The 16,473-nt window shown below is 40.2% G+C and overlaps 1 protein-coding gene across 2 annotated transcripts in view; it reads left to right on the top strand.

Moving 5' to 3' along the window:
• The first annotated feature begins 4,295 nt into the window (after positions 1 to 4,295).
• cbsb (cystathionine beta-synthase b) overlaps positions 4,296 to 16,473 on the top strand; it is a 22,193-nt gene continuing 10,015 nt past the window's right edge. Inside the window, exons 1-14 of one of the 2 annotated variants that reach the window (XM_031734471.2) lie at positions 4,296 to 4,611; positions 5,374 to 5,480; positions 7,163 to 7,297; positions 7,390 to 7,469; positions 7,542 to 7,746; positions 8,226 to 8,317; positions 8,467 to 8,586; positions 8,664 to 8,748; positions 8,822 to 8,927; positions 10,233 to 10,310; positions 10,414 to 10,548; positions 11,367 to 11,475; positions 11,572 to 11,656; positions 11,993 to 12,614. In XM_031734471.2, coding sequence (XP_031590331.2) covers positions 4,298 to 4,611; positions 5,374 to 5,480; positions 7,163 to 7,297; positions 7,390 to 7,469; positions 7,542 to 7,746; positions 8,226 to 8,317; positions 8,467 to 8,586; positions 8,664 to 8,748; positions 8,822 to 8,927; positions 10,233 to 10,310; positions 10,414 to 10,548; positions 11,367 to 11,475; positions 11,572 to 11,656; positions 11,993 to 12,117 — 1,776 coding nt within the window. In that variant the 5' untranslated portion in view covers positions 4,296 to 4,297 and the 3' untranslated portion in view covers positions 12,118 to 12,614. Of the gene's footprint in view, positions 4,612 to 5,373; positions 5,481 to 7,162; positions 7,298 to 7,389; positions 7,470 to 7,541; positions 7,747 to 8,225; positions 8,318 to 8,466; positions 8,587 to 8,663; positions 8,749 to 8,821; positions 8,928 to 10,232; positions 10,311 to 10,413; positions 10,549 to 11,366; positions 11,476 to 11,571; positions 11,657 to 11,992; positions 12,615 to 16,473 lie in introns of those variants that run through there. The other variant, XM_039600453.1, reaches the window with a different exon arrangement.

Below are 16,473 nucleotides of genomic sequence, written 5' to 3'. Positions count from 1 at the left end.
CAGGAGGGGGTGTAGGAGTGGTAGATAAAATTTCAGAAATTTGTCGGAACATGCATGATTTGCCAAAAACATAATGCACATAATGCACATAATGCACACCGCCTCATCCTTTTCATACAATCCACATGAGTTTTATTGAGCTAAATGAATGCCAAGGCTCAGAATACGCTCTAGTGATCATAGACGTGATCTCAAAATGGCCAGAAATCTATCCAGTAAAAAAAGCAGATGCCAGTAGCAAAATGTTTGTGCAACCATTTTATTTTAATATATGGCATCCCCACTCTGATAAGATCAGACAATGGGACACATATTGTTAATGAAGTAATCAGTAAGGTCTCTGAAGCACTAGGAAATAAAACAGAGACTGAGAAAATGCATGGAAGAAACAGGGAGACCATGGCCTGAGTGTATAGGCCTGGTAAAAATGTGGATGAGACTGACACAAAGTTCTCAGAAACTCACAACTAAAGAGATTGTTCTAAACAACTCTCCAGTATCTTGCAGGTTGAAACCAGGTGATTGGATCCTGATCAAAGTACTCCAAAAGAAAAATCGGAGTTCACCAAGGTGGGAAGGTCCTTATCAAGTGCTACTCACCACACCTACTGCCTGCAAAATAGCAGAAAGACCGTCCTGGATCCATCAAAGCCACTGCAAAAAAGTGAGTGACGTTTAGACGCCGACACCCCTAACTCCTGTATGGTGATCTATTGGTGGAGGGAGGGCTGATCGGGTATACCCCGCCTTCTTCTTCTTGCCAGTAGTCTACTCATCAGAGGTCACAGGTGTGTCTGGTCATCATGAAGACACTCGTCCTCCTAGTGGCTAATGTTGCACTCCTGGTGAGTTTCTTAACACTCACCCGAAAGAAAGAAGATGAACAACGCATGGTATCGATATATACATGACAGCACACCCAGAAAGGACTGCTATGTTTGCTCCTATATGCCCCCAGCGACACAATACGCCCCCTTGTATGCGAAGGGAATGGACATAATTCAAGCAAAGTGTCCCGCAAGCTACGCCAGCCGTGGGCATCAATTCCAGGGAATCGTGGTCAACCATGAGGAACCTCTCCAGATAGGATGAAACGGCACATGTGACGAATGGTTCTGGGTTGACCTGAAAGTGAAGCACAGAAGTAAGGCTAAATCATTCCCAGTCTTTCTTGAAAACAATGGGAATTAGAGCCACAGCCTATGCTACCGCCAAGAGAACGGATCCACGCCAATGGGAAACACCACCACCAACTGCAGTACAGACACACGCTCCTGGAGGGCCCGTGAAGAGCAGCAACATCTCAAATGGCACCTTCTGGGTGCAAGGGATGGCCTGGGATATCCTTCCTGGGAATTGGACAGGTCAGTGCGCTCCCATTTTCATATCTGACCACACTTTCAAGATAACCATGGACGCCACATCAACTTCAACGTCAACAACAAGGAAAAGACGAAGCACCCCAGACCTCAAGCAGCATGATTCCATATGGGGTTCTGATGTCCCGGAGGAATTTAAACTTTGGACTGAAAGACAAAAGGTTCTGAATGCTTCATGTAAATTCAACGACGAATGGGATCAGGAGATTGATGCTCTGTGCATTGCAGTAATGCAACACAGGGTAGCATTGGACATAATTCTCGCCGAGAAAGGAGAATTCTCTTTAGCAACATGTTGCACATACATTCCAGATAATGTGCACTCACCGAACATGACTGATGCTCTGAAAACACTGAGACCACTTCGGGACACACAACAACGAGACTATGCCACAAACACAGAAGACTGGCTTACGTGGCTCTTGGGAGTCCCCGCTGATTAAAGGACATGTTTTGTTGGTGTTATAATACTGTTATTGTGTCTTTTCATTCATGTGTCATACCTTGTTTGAAGAACATGGTATCAAAAACGGTAACTGCTTCAATTCATGCTTACATCACCCTATCACAGAATGATGAAGATGATAATGAGACAGACACTTGGATATAACATACTCACAGAACCCACTATTTTATGATGTCTTGGCTAAAAATGTCTACAAGTGGCCATAGACTGATGCACTGTTAGTGGTTGCTATGTACATATATAGAAGGAAAGATCAAACAACAGGAGGGAATGTTAAGGGATTTCTTAGGATTTTAGGATTTTTATTATGTTATGCTTAAGAGTACATTTCATTATCTAAATGTGTTTGCTCTTTCAGTATTCAGCTTAAATGGGGAAGTTACACTCTGTGCAGACTCAACAGGAAGCCTGCAGCACAGTTCTATTTTATCTCTTCCTGTACGTCTCTGAGAATGCTATGAATAAAAGGCTGACAACTATTGCACTGGGTGCGAGTCTCCCTGAGTCTCGACCGTGTACACGTAAACCTGTCTGAGCCTTTTTATTCCGACCTGGGTTGCAATACAGGAAAACTCCTGACAGAGAGAAATTAACAATTTGATTGATTTGAATATAACTTTGGGACATAAGTTTAAAGGAAACAAATTATTCTGGTACACTTAACACGACCTTAGTTGGAATTACTAATATTATTTGACTAAGTCGTATCCACAACAGTTAAGTTAAAGTAGCTTAAAAATATGTGTTGGCTTTACTCGCTTAAATTAGATTCTGTGTACTTAAAAAATATTTCTGGATTCAAACAAATTTATTTCGTGCAACCACTTGTCATAAAAAATTTGAGTAAATTGAACAAAACATTTTTTTCAGTGTAGTATATATTCTTTACGCCATGATATATTTTAGGACAGTGGCAGTTTTTGTGATTTTAAATCAAACAATCATTATGTGGTTGAAGCCCGGACCTTTAAATTCATTTAAATTTGGAATGCCCCATTTTCAGAGGCTTAAAATGTGTATAGATGTAAAAGTATAGATTACAAACACGTTAATTTGAAGATTAATAAGTAATATACATGAAAGTTCTCAAAAATGGCTTCTTTGTAACAATCAAAACCATATAAGCGTGAAACTGAAAGCCCACTGCTAAACTCTGCTGTGTGAGAGACTTCTTCTTTGTATGTTTGGATAGTAACGGTAGAAAATATAGATACATCTTGAAATAAAAACAGTTGTATAAAAAGCATCCTGTGATCGCTGAACATTCACTGTAAGAAGCGTCCACGCTGCATGCTATTGGACGTAAATGCTCAGGGGCAACACCAATCACTGTGCGCTGATTGGCGGATGAAGACCTGAAAATAAAGCGCAGAGAACTCAGGTGTCCATCAGACAGCTGCAGGGGTTCTGTCCGGCACACAGGTGAGTGCGCTGCGCTTTTCGTGTCGCTCGTGACTGGCTTTAAACACAGCAAAGATTCAGTACTCAGGTGCACAGCTGAGGAAAGACTGTTTTTGTTCGTATTTCCAGGCTTTCCTGAACTCACCTGTGCGTTATCAGTAAAAAAAAAAAAGAGCCTAAGTTTACCTGCTGAGATGTTACGACGTTATTACTACGTTGTTATTTTATGCAAGTCGTGAGCTATTGTTTTGTCGGGAGAAAACATGAACATATTTAACTATATTTGAAACTATTAAATTTAAAGGCCTTTTATCTATTAATTGTCTCGCTTGTAATTCCTAAAAACCGAAGTTGCATAATGTGAAGCGAGGAATAGCTATCGTTATCTATCAATCACTTTTTAAATGATTAAATAAATCGATTTGTTGTTTACTGAAGCAAATGCCCATCAGGGGAGAATGTCCATCATAATTTTTTCAATTCATATTCATGTTTTGATTTTGATTCTGGAGCAAAAATGCGCTTTTGCTTGTTAGCCAGATGTGTAAAGCACTGCACTGTGGAGCTGTGATATAAATGAGCAAAAAATATAAAAACTGATTAAACAGTTGAAAATTATATGAGATGGGATTTTTTTCCCCCCAGATATAAATAAATTGAGCCAACACAAAAGGGTTCATGTTCTAGAAAAACTGGAATTTGTCTGTGTGCAATGCAAAAATGTACCAGACACATATTTTGTGGGGGTCAGTGCTGCTGCCTCACAGCAACACAGTTTAGGTTCAAGCCTGCTGGCTTGCTGGGGCCTGTCTGTGTGACGTGTAGGTGGCCAGACTGTACCAGTGTGGGTTCTCCCACTGTCCAAAGACAAAGTTGGATAAATGGTGAATGGAATGTGTTGATGGAGACAGAAGAAGCAACAAATTCCTAAAATTATAATTGGAGAATATCAATCCAACTGTTTCATGCAAGTTGTCTTTAAATTAATGCATGGTTAGATAAAACAAAAAATACAGCTTGATGATAATATATGTTTCATCCCACTGCAGCCATGCCCTCTGTTTCTGGTGCTGCATCCTTGGAAGAAGTTCCCTCTCCTTGCACATCTCCAGCTAACCCAACAAATGCAGAAGTCACTTGTGCTAAAGCATCTTCAAGTGTGCGTCAGGCTACAGCAGCTGTGACCAGTGGTGACAGGTTATCTGCTGATGGTGAAGATAAGGATGAATCATTCACCGAGACTCAGCTGGAGAACACAGACGAGACTCCCGGTGAGACGAAGTGGATCCGTCCTGATTTGCCCAGCAGATGTACTTGGAAGCTGGGCGCACCCATGTCAGAGTCGCCTCATAGCCACTCAGCACGGTAAGAGTCTGGAGAAATAAAAAGGTCGCTGTGTCTTTAAATAAAACTAGTGATTCTGTCCACTTCACTCTTTACAGCAGAGTTGAGTCACCAGCAAGATTTCATGCTGATTTGACAAACAGATGTCCCACATACACTGATGTGTCACTTTATTAGGTACACTTGTTCAACTGCTGGTTAATGCAAATATGTAACAGCCAATCACATGGCAGCAACTCAATGCGTGTAAACACGATCTAGATGACCTGCTTAAGATCAAATAAAGCATCAGAATGAGGGAAAATGGTGATGTTTTTCCACCACATTCAGACAGTAGGGTTAGAATTTGGTGTAAACAACACGAAAACATGGCTCCATCTTGTCCATCATGGTTCTGGCACTTTGTGTTGGTGGATTGGTGTACAGGGTGGGTTTTTTTGACACTTTGGCCTCTTTAGTGTTTGTAAAGCTCAGATGATCTCAGCTCACAGGTCACCACATCTCAATCCAAAAGAAAATCTTTGTGAGGTGATCGAATCGTGTGATAGTATCATGTTGACATGGACCAAACTCTCTGAGGAATTTTTCCCGGGTTGGTTTTCAAACCAGTTTTGAAAACCAACCCAGTGCTAGCGAGGTGTACCTAACAAATTGCCCAGTGAGTGTATGTTGTGATGATATTTCTGATAATTCCACTAATTTTGGTTAAATTCTCATCAGATATAATGAACATTACATCCTGTATGGTGTCTCCTTTTGTGTGTGTTATCTCTTACATTGCAGCACCGAGCCCTCCGGCATCCTCTCCAGCATCCTTGAGAAAATTGGACACACACCTCTGGTTCGCTTGAACAAAGTCCCCAAAGAGTTTGGGCTCAAGTGTGATATCTGTGAGTAAAAGATGTGACAAATTATGTAAAAAATAAGCAGATGATTTAAAAAAAAGACTTATTTTTGCTTACGGTTTTCTTTAAAACAAAATAAGTATTACAATTATTATTATTATTATACATTTAACTAAATAAGTCTAATTGAAAGTTTGCTTGTAAAAGCAGAGGCTTGAATGGCTCTGCCACCATCATTTCTTGAATATTATACAACAGAGTAAGCTAATTAAATAAATAAGTAAAAAAGAAAAAGAAACTTAGAGAAAGTTTCACAATTTTCATGCTTTAAGTTTTAGTACTATACCAAACACATTTAAACAGAATTAACCTTTTAGAATATAAAACATGACATTAACCTTAATAAATAAATAACATGATCCTTAACCTGATTGCTATCCATGTACTTGTACTGCAAAGCTACAATTTTAATCCAAAAGATATGGGTTTCATATTTATGGATATGAAATGTTAAGTTTTTTCTCTGAATAGTCCCCTTCATTCATCCCAGAATGACGCTGATATGTCCTTGCAAGAAAATGAGCAGGAGTGCAGTCTTCTTATTTTCAGGATAGAAGATGCTTTAAATGTCCTAACAGCAGCTTTATTGTTCTCCCTTCTAAGCAGCAAGAAAGCTGATAAGTTTACTGTGTTTAGTGGGGTGAAAAAAAAGCTGCTTGAATGAGACTGTAGCTGAGCAGCAGCAGATTACAGAGTGAAGTCTCACCTGGCTTATCATACTTGTGTAAAAGAACGTCTTTTAGGGGATATGTTGTTAAGTTGATGCATCCAAGTGGAAGAGGTGCCGTTGTTTAAGCTAGGGCTGTTGATCCCACTGTGTCCCTCTTGGCTTCCTGCTCAGCTGTTAAAAAGGGAGCGTTGAAGTATCATGTAGCTGGTGGCCTTATGTTTTTTCACTGTGCGACTGTTGTTTTCTTGTATGAGGGGGCAGCTCGCTCCCCTGGATGGAGAGGTGAGACTGAAAGACTCTTTGTTCTGTCATTCAACAGAGTAAAAAGAAAACCTTTGCAAATAAAATGCAGCTCTAAACTTTAAAACTATTAGCGTTTATATTGTTCCGGTACCTTAACAACATGTTGTTGCTGATGCAGTAGCTGGCAGGCATGCCATTATCCCTGTGTTGCTATGAGTTTGCAAAAGAGCAGATCCAGATCTCACACTCCACAAATTGAATTTCCATAATTACTTCAAACACAGTCAGTCAGGATTACAGAGGGAGATCTGACATGAACTATTCTCTGTGGAAATAAAAGGCGTGGTCTGACATAGACACGGACTTTCAGCAGGACCAATAAAGGCAAAGTAAAAACTAGATTCTCGTGGGAACCAGAATCTAGTTACAGAGGACAGAAGCATGCTTTTCATACTTGTTAACCTTTTAGCGGGTGACTGGGGAGCCATCTGAGTTTAGAGTTTTATATAGAGGTTTTATTTCAAAAGCTTTAAGATGTTTCCTCTCAAATTACCAACCCTAGATGCGTCATCAGTGACCTGGTAAAGGTTAATAGATTAACTATTATTCTTTTCTCTGCAATGGTTCAGTCCTAGTTATTTAAAATGCATATTAAATTTGTCATGCATTATCTAATGCAAACCTTTTGGATTAACTTTGAACACTCACTGATGCAGTATATCTTTTTTTCTTTTTAACGGGTGACTGTGTTTAGTGGCCAAGTGTGAGTTCTTCAATGCAGGAGGCAGTGTGAAAGACAGGATCGCCCTGCGCATGGTGGAGGACGCCGAGAGAGCCGGGGTCCTAAAACCAGGAGACACCATCATCGAGCCCTCCTCTGGAAACACGGGTACATCAGTTTGAACGAATGAGCTGACTGCTGTATCATAACTATATAATGAAGGAAAAAGGTCATTTAAATAAATCTTGCTCTTTGTGCAGGTATTGGCCTCGCCCTCATAGCTGCGGTAAAAGGCTACCACTGCATCATTGTGATGCCTGAGAAGATGAGCATGGAGAAGGTAAGTAGCTCTGTTTCTTCTTCTTTTCAGTGTGAGGAATCTGTTGAAGTCTCATCCTCTCCTGTGTCCTAGGTGCATGTGCTGCGAGCTCTCGGGGCAGAAATTGTCCGCACACCCACAGCTGCAGCTTTCGATTCACCAGAGTCTCATATACGTACGGCCTGGCGTCTGAAGAACGAGATCCCCAACTCGCACATCCTCGACCAGTATCGCAATGCAAGCAACCCCCTGGCTCACTACGACACCACGGCTGAGGAGATACTGGAGCAGTGTGATGGTTTGGGCTGATAGAAACTCTGATTTATGATGCGTCTTCTAGCTTGAAGTTGATTTTTTTCAAGAAATGACCCCCCACACCATTAAACCACCACCACCATGAACCATTGAAACAAGATGATCTTATTTTTTATGCCAAATTTTGACCTTACCGTTCGAATGTGGCAGCAGAAGTTTCCCTTTCACTCCTGTCAATGACACCCAGTGTGGTTTTCTGCTGCTGTAGCACAAGATTTGTCTTGTGCAAACAGAGATGATCTTTTGCAGACCTTAGTTGTAAAAAGTGATTATTTGCCTACAATTTTGCCGTGTGTGTTTTATATTTCCTGGAACTTAGATCTATACATCAAACTGACATGAATGAAGGCGTATATAGTTTTTCCTGTAACCGCGAATCTTCATGGAACAGGTGTTTATTTGAATCCCAACAATATGTATATTTTTTGTAGTTTGGAAAAGAAAATGTGTTTCTGTTTTTAGGTAAATTGGACATGTTGGTGGCTGGAGCCGGCACGGGCGGCACACTCACCGGTGTTGCTCGAAAGTTAAAGGAAAGATGTCCAAATGTCAAGGCGAGATTCCCAACCCACTTATCTAAAATCTGAAATAAAAGTTTTGTTTTACTGAGATGCATATTAATCAGTGAAGCAATCCATGTATTGGCAGTTCCAACCCTGCACCGTTTGAAGGCTCTTACCTCAGTTCTCATGTCTGTTTTTAGATAGTCGGTGTGGATCCTGAAGGCTCTGTTCTGGTTGGCTCAGAGGAGAAAAGTGAAAAGTTTCCATTTGAAGTGGAAGGTATTGGATATGACTTCATCCCCACAGTACTGGACGGATCTGTGAGTATTTTTGTTAACGTGCACGTTTGTAAAGTGAGTATTTTTGCTAAACGCCCGTCTCTGTTGAATCTGCACAGATTGTGGATGTTTGGTACAAATCAACCGACACAGAAACGTTCCTTATGTCCCGCAAACTGATCAGAGAGGAGGGTCTTTTGTGCGGTAAGTTCATATCAGTGAGTTGTGGTATGTTATGAATTCGCTCTAAATGATCGATTTGCCTGTTTTGCTGAAGGTGGCAGCTCTGGCTCAGCGATGGCAGCAGCTGTGAAGATGGCTCAGCAGCTGGAGGAGGGGCAGCGCTGTGTGGTCATCCTGCCTGACTCTGTCCGCAACTACATGTACGAGACACAATGGCAGATACACTTTGAATCCAGTGAGAGTCTGGAGTGCTCACAGGCCTTGATGCCTTCAAAAATACAGTTGTGGGCAGGCGTTTACATGCACTCATCATTTCCATGAATATCAATAATGTTTAAATAGGGTTGAGGTTAGGAGTTTTCGATGGTCATTCCACAAGCTTAATGCTAGCCTGCCATTTCCATTTCAAAACCAGTTTGGATGTGTGTTTGTGTCCTGCTGGAACACCTTAATGTGTCCAGGTTTTATCAAGTGAAGTTTATCTAGCTGTTAATTTGATGTAAAGTTTCAGAATTTAGAGGTAGTTTTCCTTCTTCATTATTTGTGCATCCATACACACTACTGGGCACAAAACACCCCTGAGCATGATGCTACCACCACCATGCTTGACAGATGCTATAATGTTCTTTGTTGTGAAAGCCTCAGCTTTAGTCCTACAAATACACCTCTTGTTACTGGCCGAATAGCTCAGTCTTTGTCCCTTCTGATCATAAAACGTTTCTTCAGAAGGCATTTGGCTTGTTTATGTGGGGCAGCTGCTCTTTTCAGTTGAACCTGAAGCTGCTGATTTTGGACCAGGGGCTTGTATGTATACTTTTGATCCTGTGTGGATTAGAGAGAAAATGTATTTAAATTTCTGCTTCCATTCTTGTTTTTTAAGATAATTAAAGATGTATGCTTTATAATCTTTCCCCCTTTAAAAAGAACATTTTAATGAAATCATTAAAAGCCAGTGAATGAACATATGTGCCAAATTTAATAACACACCATCCAGTAGTTTTTGGCTTTGTCCTCAAAAATTTGTTAATGTGTATAGAAAGTATTAAAGCAGTCCATTGAACAATTTAGAGATCTTCATGGTTTCAAAGAGTTGGACTCTCTTCCTCTGAGCTATGTCTGGCTAAAAGCAGTAATCATGTTGCTCCCACCAGCCGTTAGCCATTAGTTAGACAAGAATTTAACATAAAAGCACTTTTTTTTGAAACCCTTTGTGTGGATGTTTTTCCCATTATTAAGGACAGAACAGCAGTGACGGGAAATGAGAGAGGAAGAGACATGTGTTTCAAATAGGATGCTTTCTTTCTTTCTTTTTTTTTTTTACAGCCATGTCCTATCCCTAACCAAGAAATCCCACAATAAAGCTGTCAGCATTAAAAAAAGAAAAATGGACGTAAAGCTGTGATGCAGCTGATAAATAGCAGATTGCCTAGAGTCAGATGTGTTTTAGGTGGAAGTCTGGCTGAACTTTAGCTCACTTCTTCAAATTCACCCATATCTACCTGCAGGTCAAAGTTCCTGAGGGATCAGTGGATGTGTGAGAAAGGCTTCCTCTGCTTGGACGCTCAAATGGACCCAAAACCCTGGTAAAAAACAACAACAATAACAAAACACCCCGAATCAACTATAGCTTAAAGGAGGTATGACGGGGCAGGTGGGTGTTAAAACCTTCATTTTTCTGTCTTGCAGGTGGTGGAACCGGACTGTTCAGAGTCTACACCTGTCTGCCCCCCTCACCGTCACACATTCTGTGTCCTGCCAGAAAACCATTGAGATCCTAAAGGAGAACTCACTGGATCAGGCACCAGTCGTCACTGAGTCAGGGTATGTCTCTTCTTCTCTATATCAGGTTAGTATTATGAATGCTCTGTTTGGATATGACCTTGTATAAACAGGAAGAGGACAGGAACTCCCAGCATAAACACAAACAGTGGTCTCCATGGAGATTTCAGAGAAACAGATGTCATCCTCTGTATCATCATCTTTGCTTGTGCAGAGCAGCTAAATGCTCAGCAGATGTTCCACAGGTCATACTTGATCTCATGATTTCACACTGAAATGTGGCTCTGTTCTCAATTTGATGGTGGAAATTGAATTTCGGGATGACATCATAGTGTGAGGAAGAGATTCTCACACTTTGTCAGTGACCTTTGTCTTGTCTAATCTTTATATCTTATTTTCATCTTTATACAGTATAACTACCCAACTGAAATATTTTTTAAAGATAAGTAATATGAACATGTGAAGCTTGTATTTCCTTTTAAAACCTCAGTGATTATTTATGCTTTTATTAACACTTCCAGCAGTGTTGCCACCTCACTTGTTGTCAGAGATGTTAAACTTTGCAGGGATGTAGTTTAAAGACGTGTTTGGGCAGCTGGAAGTCTGATGGGTATATACACATACATTACACCCCTGTCCCTCCAGTGTAAATCCTCATGTGAGGTATCCTTATTTGAGTGTGTAACCATATAAGTTGGATCTCGTCTCAAGATAAACTCTAGTTAGAAACTATAATGATTAATCATCCAGTTTGGTTGCACATTTTTTATCTTGACATTTGGTTGACATAAGCAGACAGAGACACGATGGGTTTGTCTTCTCATCATCAGTATCTGATGGGAGTTTGTGTATTTCCACAGGGCCATCCTGGGAATGGTGACTCTGGAAACCATTCTGTCCTCTCTGTTGGCGGGGAAGGTTGAACTTTCAGCAGCTGTTAGCGCGGTGCTCCTCAAAGACTACAAACAGGTCAGTCAGAGAGTGCAGAGCTCTTCATGGCAACCTTTGATGACATAATGAACATTTTTACACGCTTGTTTAATCTTCCTCCACTTGTGCTTTCAGGTGCACCTGACAGACGACCTGGGGAAGCTTTCCCATATCCTCAAAACTAATAACTTTGCTCTGGTGGTTCACAATCATACACAATGTGAGAAAATTCATTTCCTAAATAGTGTTTATACAGTACATTTATGTGCAGATCGTTTTTAATAATTAGCTGTTTATTGTGTGGTTGATAAATGTCGTTCACAAAGCTTCATTTTGGTTTGGTTATATTTTGGCCACCTAATTGTCCTAAACCCAAAGATACTGATTTACAGTCACACATTTGCATTCTCCTGGATCATGTTCACATATGGCTCTTTCCTTCCATCATTGAGCTAAAACCTGTATTTGTGGATGACACGGGGAACTGTGGTCATGAGCCTGTGCAGTAAACAAACCAGTCTTCTGTGTTTAACAGCAGTTTTGTGTCTCTGTGCAGACGGGGTCGATGGGTCGGCCCTCCAGAGGGAGATTTTATTTGCCGTCGTGACATCGATTGACCTTCTCTCCTACATCACCACACACGAGGGGCAGGACCGCAACCATCAAAGTCAGGCGGTGTAACCCAGTGACTGTGTCCTGTTTAAGGTGGATTTTACTTCCTGTTCATTGAGAGACAGCAAACGATCACCTGCAGTGTCACTGGAACAATAATAATAATAATAATAATAATAATAATAATAATGATAATAGACCTCCAGAGAGGACAGAGAAGTTGTAAAGCACTATTCATAGCTATTTTTGTTCTTTTTTTTTTAACACTTTTTGCATCTTGTAATGAGTGAAAAATCTCCAGTTAAAGGGCAACTTAGTTTTTTCTGGAGGGATGTTACGATCATTTTTCTGGAACTTTATGACTCTTTTCTCTTACAATACAGTAAAATATTTATATTCTTTGCATTTTATTCCTGCCACACATACCGATAATGTCTTTTTTAAGTGTGGTGCCTCTGTGTTTAGTTTTTTTTCTTTTTTGTAAATGTTTTTATCAATTTGCTTTATTTGCTCCCTGTAAGTCACTTAGCATTAGCCAAGAAGTTAGTTTATACATTTAAAAACTAGCAAACCAACATGAGTTACCGTAATTTGACTAACAGAAACCTACGTTGATAAAATAGTTTATTATGTTGTATAAATTAATATACAGGGTGGGCCATTTATATGGATACACCGTAATAAAATGGGAATGGTTGGTGATATTAAAGTCCTGTTTGTGGCACATTAGTATATGTGAGGGGGCAAACTCCTCAAGATGGGTGGTGACCATGGTGGCCATTTAGAAGTCGACCATCTTGGATACAACTTTTGTTTTTTCAATAGGAAGAGGGCCATGTGACACATCAAACTTATTGGTAATGTCACAAGAAAAACAATGGTGTGTTTGGTTTCAATGTAACTTTATTCTTTCATGAGTTATTTACAAGTTTCTGACCACTTATAAAATGTGTTCAATGTGTTGCTCATTGTGTTGGATTGTCAATGCAACCCTCTTCTCCCACTCTTCACACACTGATAGCAACACCGCAGGAGAAATGCCAGCACAGGCATCCAGTATCCGTAGTTTCAGGTGCTGCACATCTCGTATCTTCACACCATAGACAATTGCCTTCAGATGACCCCAAAGATAAAAGTCTAAGGGGTCAGATCGGGGAGACCTTGGGGCCATTCAACTGGCCCACGATGACCAATCCACTTTCCAGGAAACTGTTCATCTAGGAATGCTCGGACCTGGCACCCATAATGTGGTGGTGCACCATCTTGCTGGAAAAACTCAGGGAACGTGCCAGCTTCAGTGCATAAAGAGGGAAACACATCATCATGTAGCAATTTCAAATATCCAGTGGCCTTGAGGTTTCCATTGATGAAGAATGGACCCACTATCGTTGTACCCCATATACCACACCAAACCATCACTTTTGTTGTTCCAACAGTCTTGGAGGGATCCATCCAATGTGGGTTAGTGTCAGACCAATAGCGGTGGTTTTGTTTGTTAACTTCACCATTCACATAAAAGTTTGCCTCATCACTGAACAAAATCTTCTGCGTGAACTGAGGGTCCTGTTGAGATGCTGCAGTAGCTGGAGTTTGTAAGGGTGCCATTTGTGAGTAGCTAATATCAGCCGAAGGGATGTTCGACTAATGCCACTCTCTAGTTACATGCGGCGAGTGCTACGCTGTGGGCTCTTGCTGAATGAAGCTAGGACAGCCACTGATGTTTCTTGCGTCCACATTTTGGCAAATCCAACACTGAACCAGTTTCACGAAACTTAGCAAGCAGTTTGCTAACTGTAGCAGTTACATTGAAACCAAGCACACCATTGTTTTTCTTGTGACATTACCAATAAGTTTGATGTGTCACATGGCCCTCTTCCTATTGAAAAAACAAAAGTTGTATCCAAGATGGCCGACTTCTAAATGGCCACCATGGTCACCACCCATCTGGAGGAGTTTGCCCCCTCACATATACTAATGTGCCACAAACAGGACTTTAATATCACCAACCATTCCCATTTTATTACGGTGTATCCATATAAATGGCCCACCCTGTAGATACAATTATGTCCAGAAGACAGTTTGATATAAACCGAGGCATAATTTGTTTCTTCTGTGTCCCTCACAATGCAAAGCATGCAACATCATGACAATGTTATTGGTCAGTTACAATGTTGATCATGGACCAATATCATGATGATGATGCAGAAACAGCACCAATAGAAGATATCAGATGTTGTTGGTGTTGTGCCAGAAAAGCCAAACAATTATTTCTGCTGTTCCCGTGTGCTTTTTATGTCTAATATTTACTTACATTGGAATTAGACTGTAGTGAACAAGGTTTATAATGAGGTTATATAGAAAATAAAGAAATAACTTGTTTTGTGAAAAGTTTTATGACTCTGCCTTATTGCAACTGCAGTATAATCAGTCTAGTTCTTTTTGGTCTCTCAGTGTGTTCACAGAAATTTGATTCTTTTTATTATTTCAGCTGCCCTCATGGTCAGATCATTCTTGAATAAAAACATTTTGAATGTTGGTGAGACATTAAAATTTAAAGGAAATATAACAGTGAATACACAAGAAATTCATTGCTAACAGGAGTGTTATCTCTGAATCAAAATGACTTGATATCACATGTTTGGCATATCTTAGATGCCAGCAATCATTTATAACTGTTTAAATTCCAACAATCATTTTTATGGCAAATACTGGAAATCAGTTTTTGACACACTACCAGCACACAGGTGAATGTCTTGTGTCTTTCTGCAGACAGCGAGTGTAAATGGTTTGTTTTAATCTGATTCAATTTATCTTAAATTTCTAAACAGTCGAGGAAGATATTTTCGTCCATGTGTATCGAAGCGGGCGTCACTCCATGCCTTTCTGTAAATGTTATTGCACACCACTCCTTTAACTACAGTTAGTAGGAATTCAGCATTTCAGTACACAGTTAGAGAAACATGTTGATTCCTGTTTTTATCTCCAGGCTGCGGTTATGCTGAAACTAGGACTCACCTGTGTGCTATCAGTGGAAAGTAGAGTTTACTTGTTACAATGTTATTACAATGTAGCCCACTAGAAGCAGCCCTCTGTGTGTCTTACATTCTGATTTAGAACTCCAGATCTTAGGTTAATTTGTGTATTATTGAAGTTTGGATTCCCCTGGGGCATATACTGAAATTCTATTGGAGGGAGGAAACAAGTCCCGCCCTCTCTGCCTGAGCTGGAATGCAGCAACACAGGAGTGAAAAAAAAAGCCTGTTGTTTCTTCTTAAAGTGTTTAGGAATGAGAGTTAAAGTGATTGTGGTACCAGCTTGATAATGTCCAACTACTTTCTCACGGTTTTGGTGAGTAAATGCTTTTGTAAGTTTTTAGCTAAGCTGATTTAGCTAACTGTGTTAGCCAGCGGAGAGTTGGGTGTGGTTTCCTTACCTGGGTCACCCTAAAAATGCCGAAGTACATCTGTGCTGTGTATTTTTAGTACTTTTATGTTGTTTTTAAAGTGTTCAGTGTTTTCAGTAGTGCAGTATATGATTTAATTCACAAAATAAAGTATGTAGTAATCATATTCCATGGTTTACAAAGTGAATGAAATTGTCATTATATTTATTCTGAGGATTAAGCAGAAATGTTGGGTCCCTATCCGGTTGTTCAGTCTGACGTCACTGGCCGTGTCTGGGCCTAAACTCCGCTGCAGGTCCATATATCACACGATCACTGTGGCATTACTGAGAGTTGAAAAACTGTCTAAAGTCTTTCATCTTTAATAAAATGATCAGCGTTCTTCTCTACCAGGTGTAACAATTGAGTTTAACATCCAGGCATCCATGAAAACGGAATTTATGACATTTAACGGCGTTAGAAATTAGCAGGAAGTTAGCTCGCTAGCTTCCATCTAAATACAATATAGCATGTCCTGACTGCGGGGTTTTGGAAACAAATTCAAACGTACAGCTCTGCTATAACTTCCAACATAAATGAAGACAGAAAACTAAACAGCAGTGACGTTTGTAGGGTTACTGAAGTTTGGCTAGCTGGTATATAATGATGTGCTACGTGACCGCTAGCGACACAGCTATGTTAGCATAACATAAACAAGCTAACTTTTTTTCCACTCGATAAAAGTTAACGTGAGTGTTCTCGGTGGTCAGGAACAAATGTAATCACATGACAGGATGCTGTAAAAGGACTAAACTTCAGCCAGGAGAACAAGTGAGATAATCCATCCACAATACGAGGTTAGTCATTCATATACTGCTGCATGGGCTGTGCTGTAGTTACATCGTAAGGTTTTAAAACTGAGCTTAAATAAATGATTAGCAGTAATAAAAGCCGAGGGAGGTCAACAGTGATCACTGACTGTTTTAGGAGCTTTTGAGATTAAATAGAAGAAAATACAAAACATTAAACATGTTAACAACACA

The sequence above is a fragment of the Oreochromis aureus genome, linkage group 16, assembly GCF_013358895.1.
Source record: "Oreochromis aureus strain Israel breed Guangdong linkage group 16, ZZ_aureus, whole genome shotgun sequence".
Classification (NCBI taxonomy): domain Eukaryota; kingdom Metazoa; phylum Chordata; class Actinopteri; order Cichliformes; family Cichlidae; genus Oreochromis; species Oreochromis aureus.
Note: the sequence above shows the minus strand (reverse complement) of the source record. Positions and strands in the feature narration are given on the sequence as shown.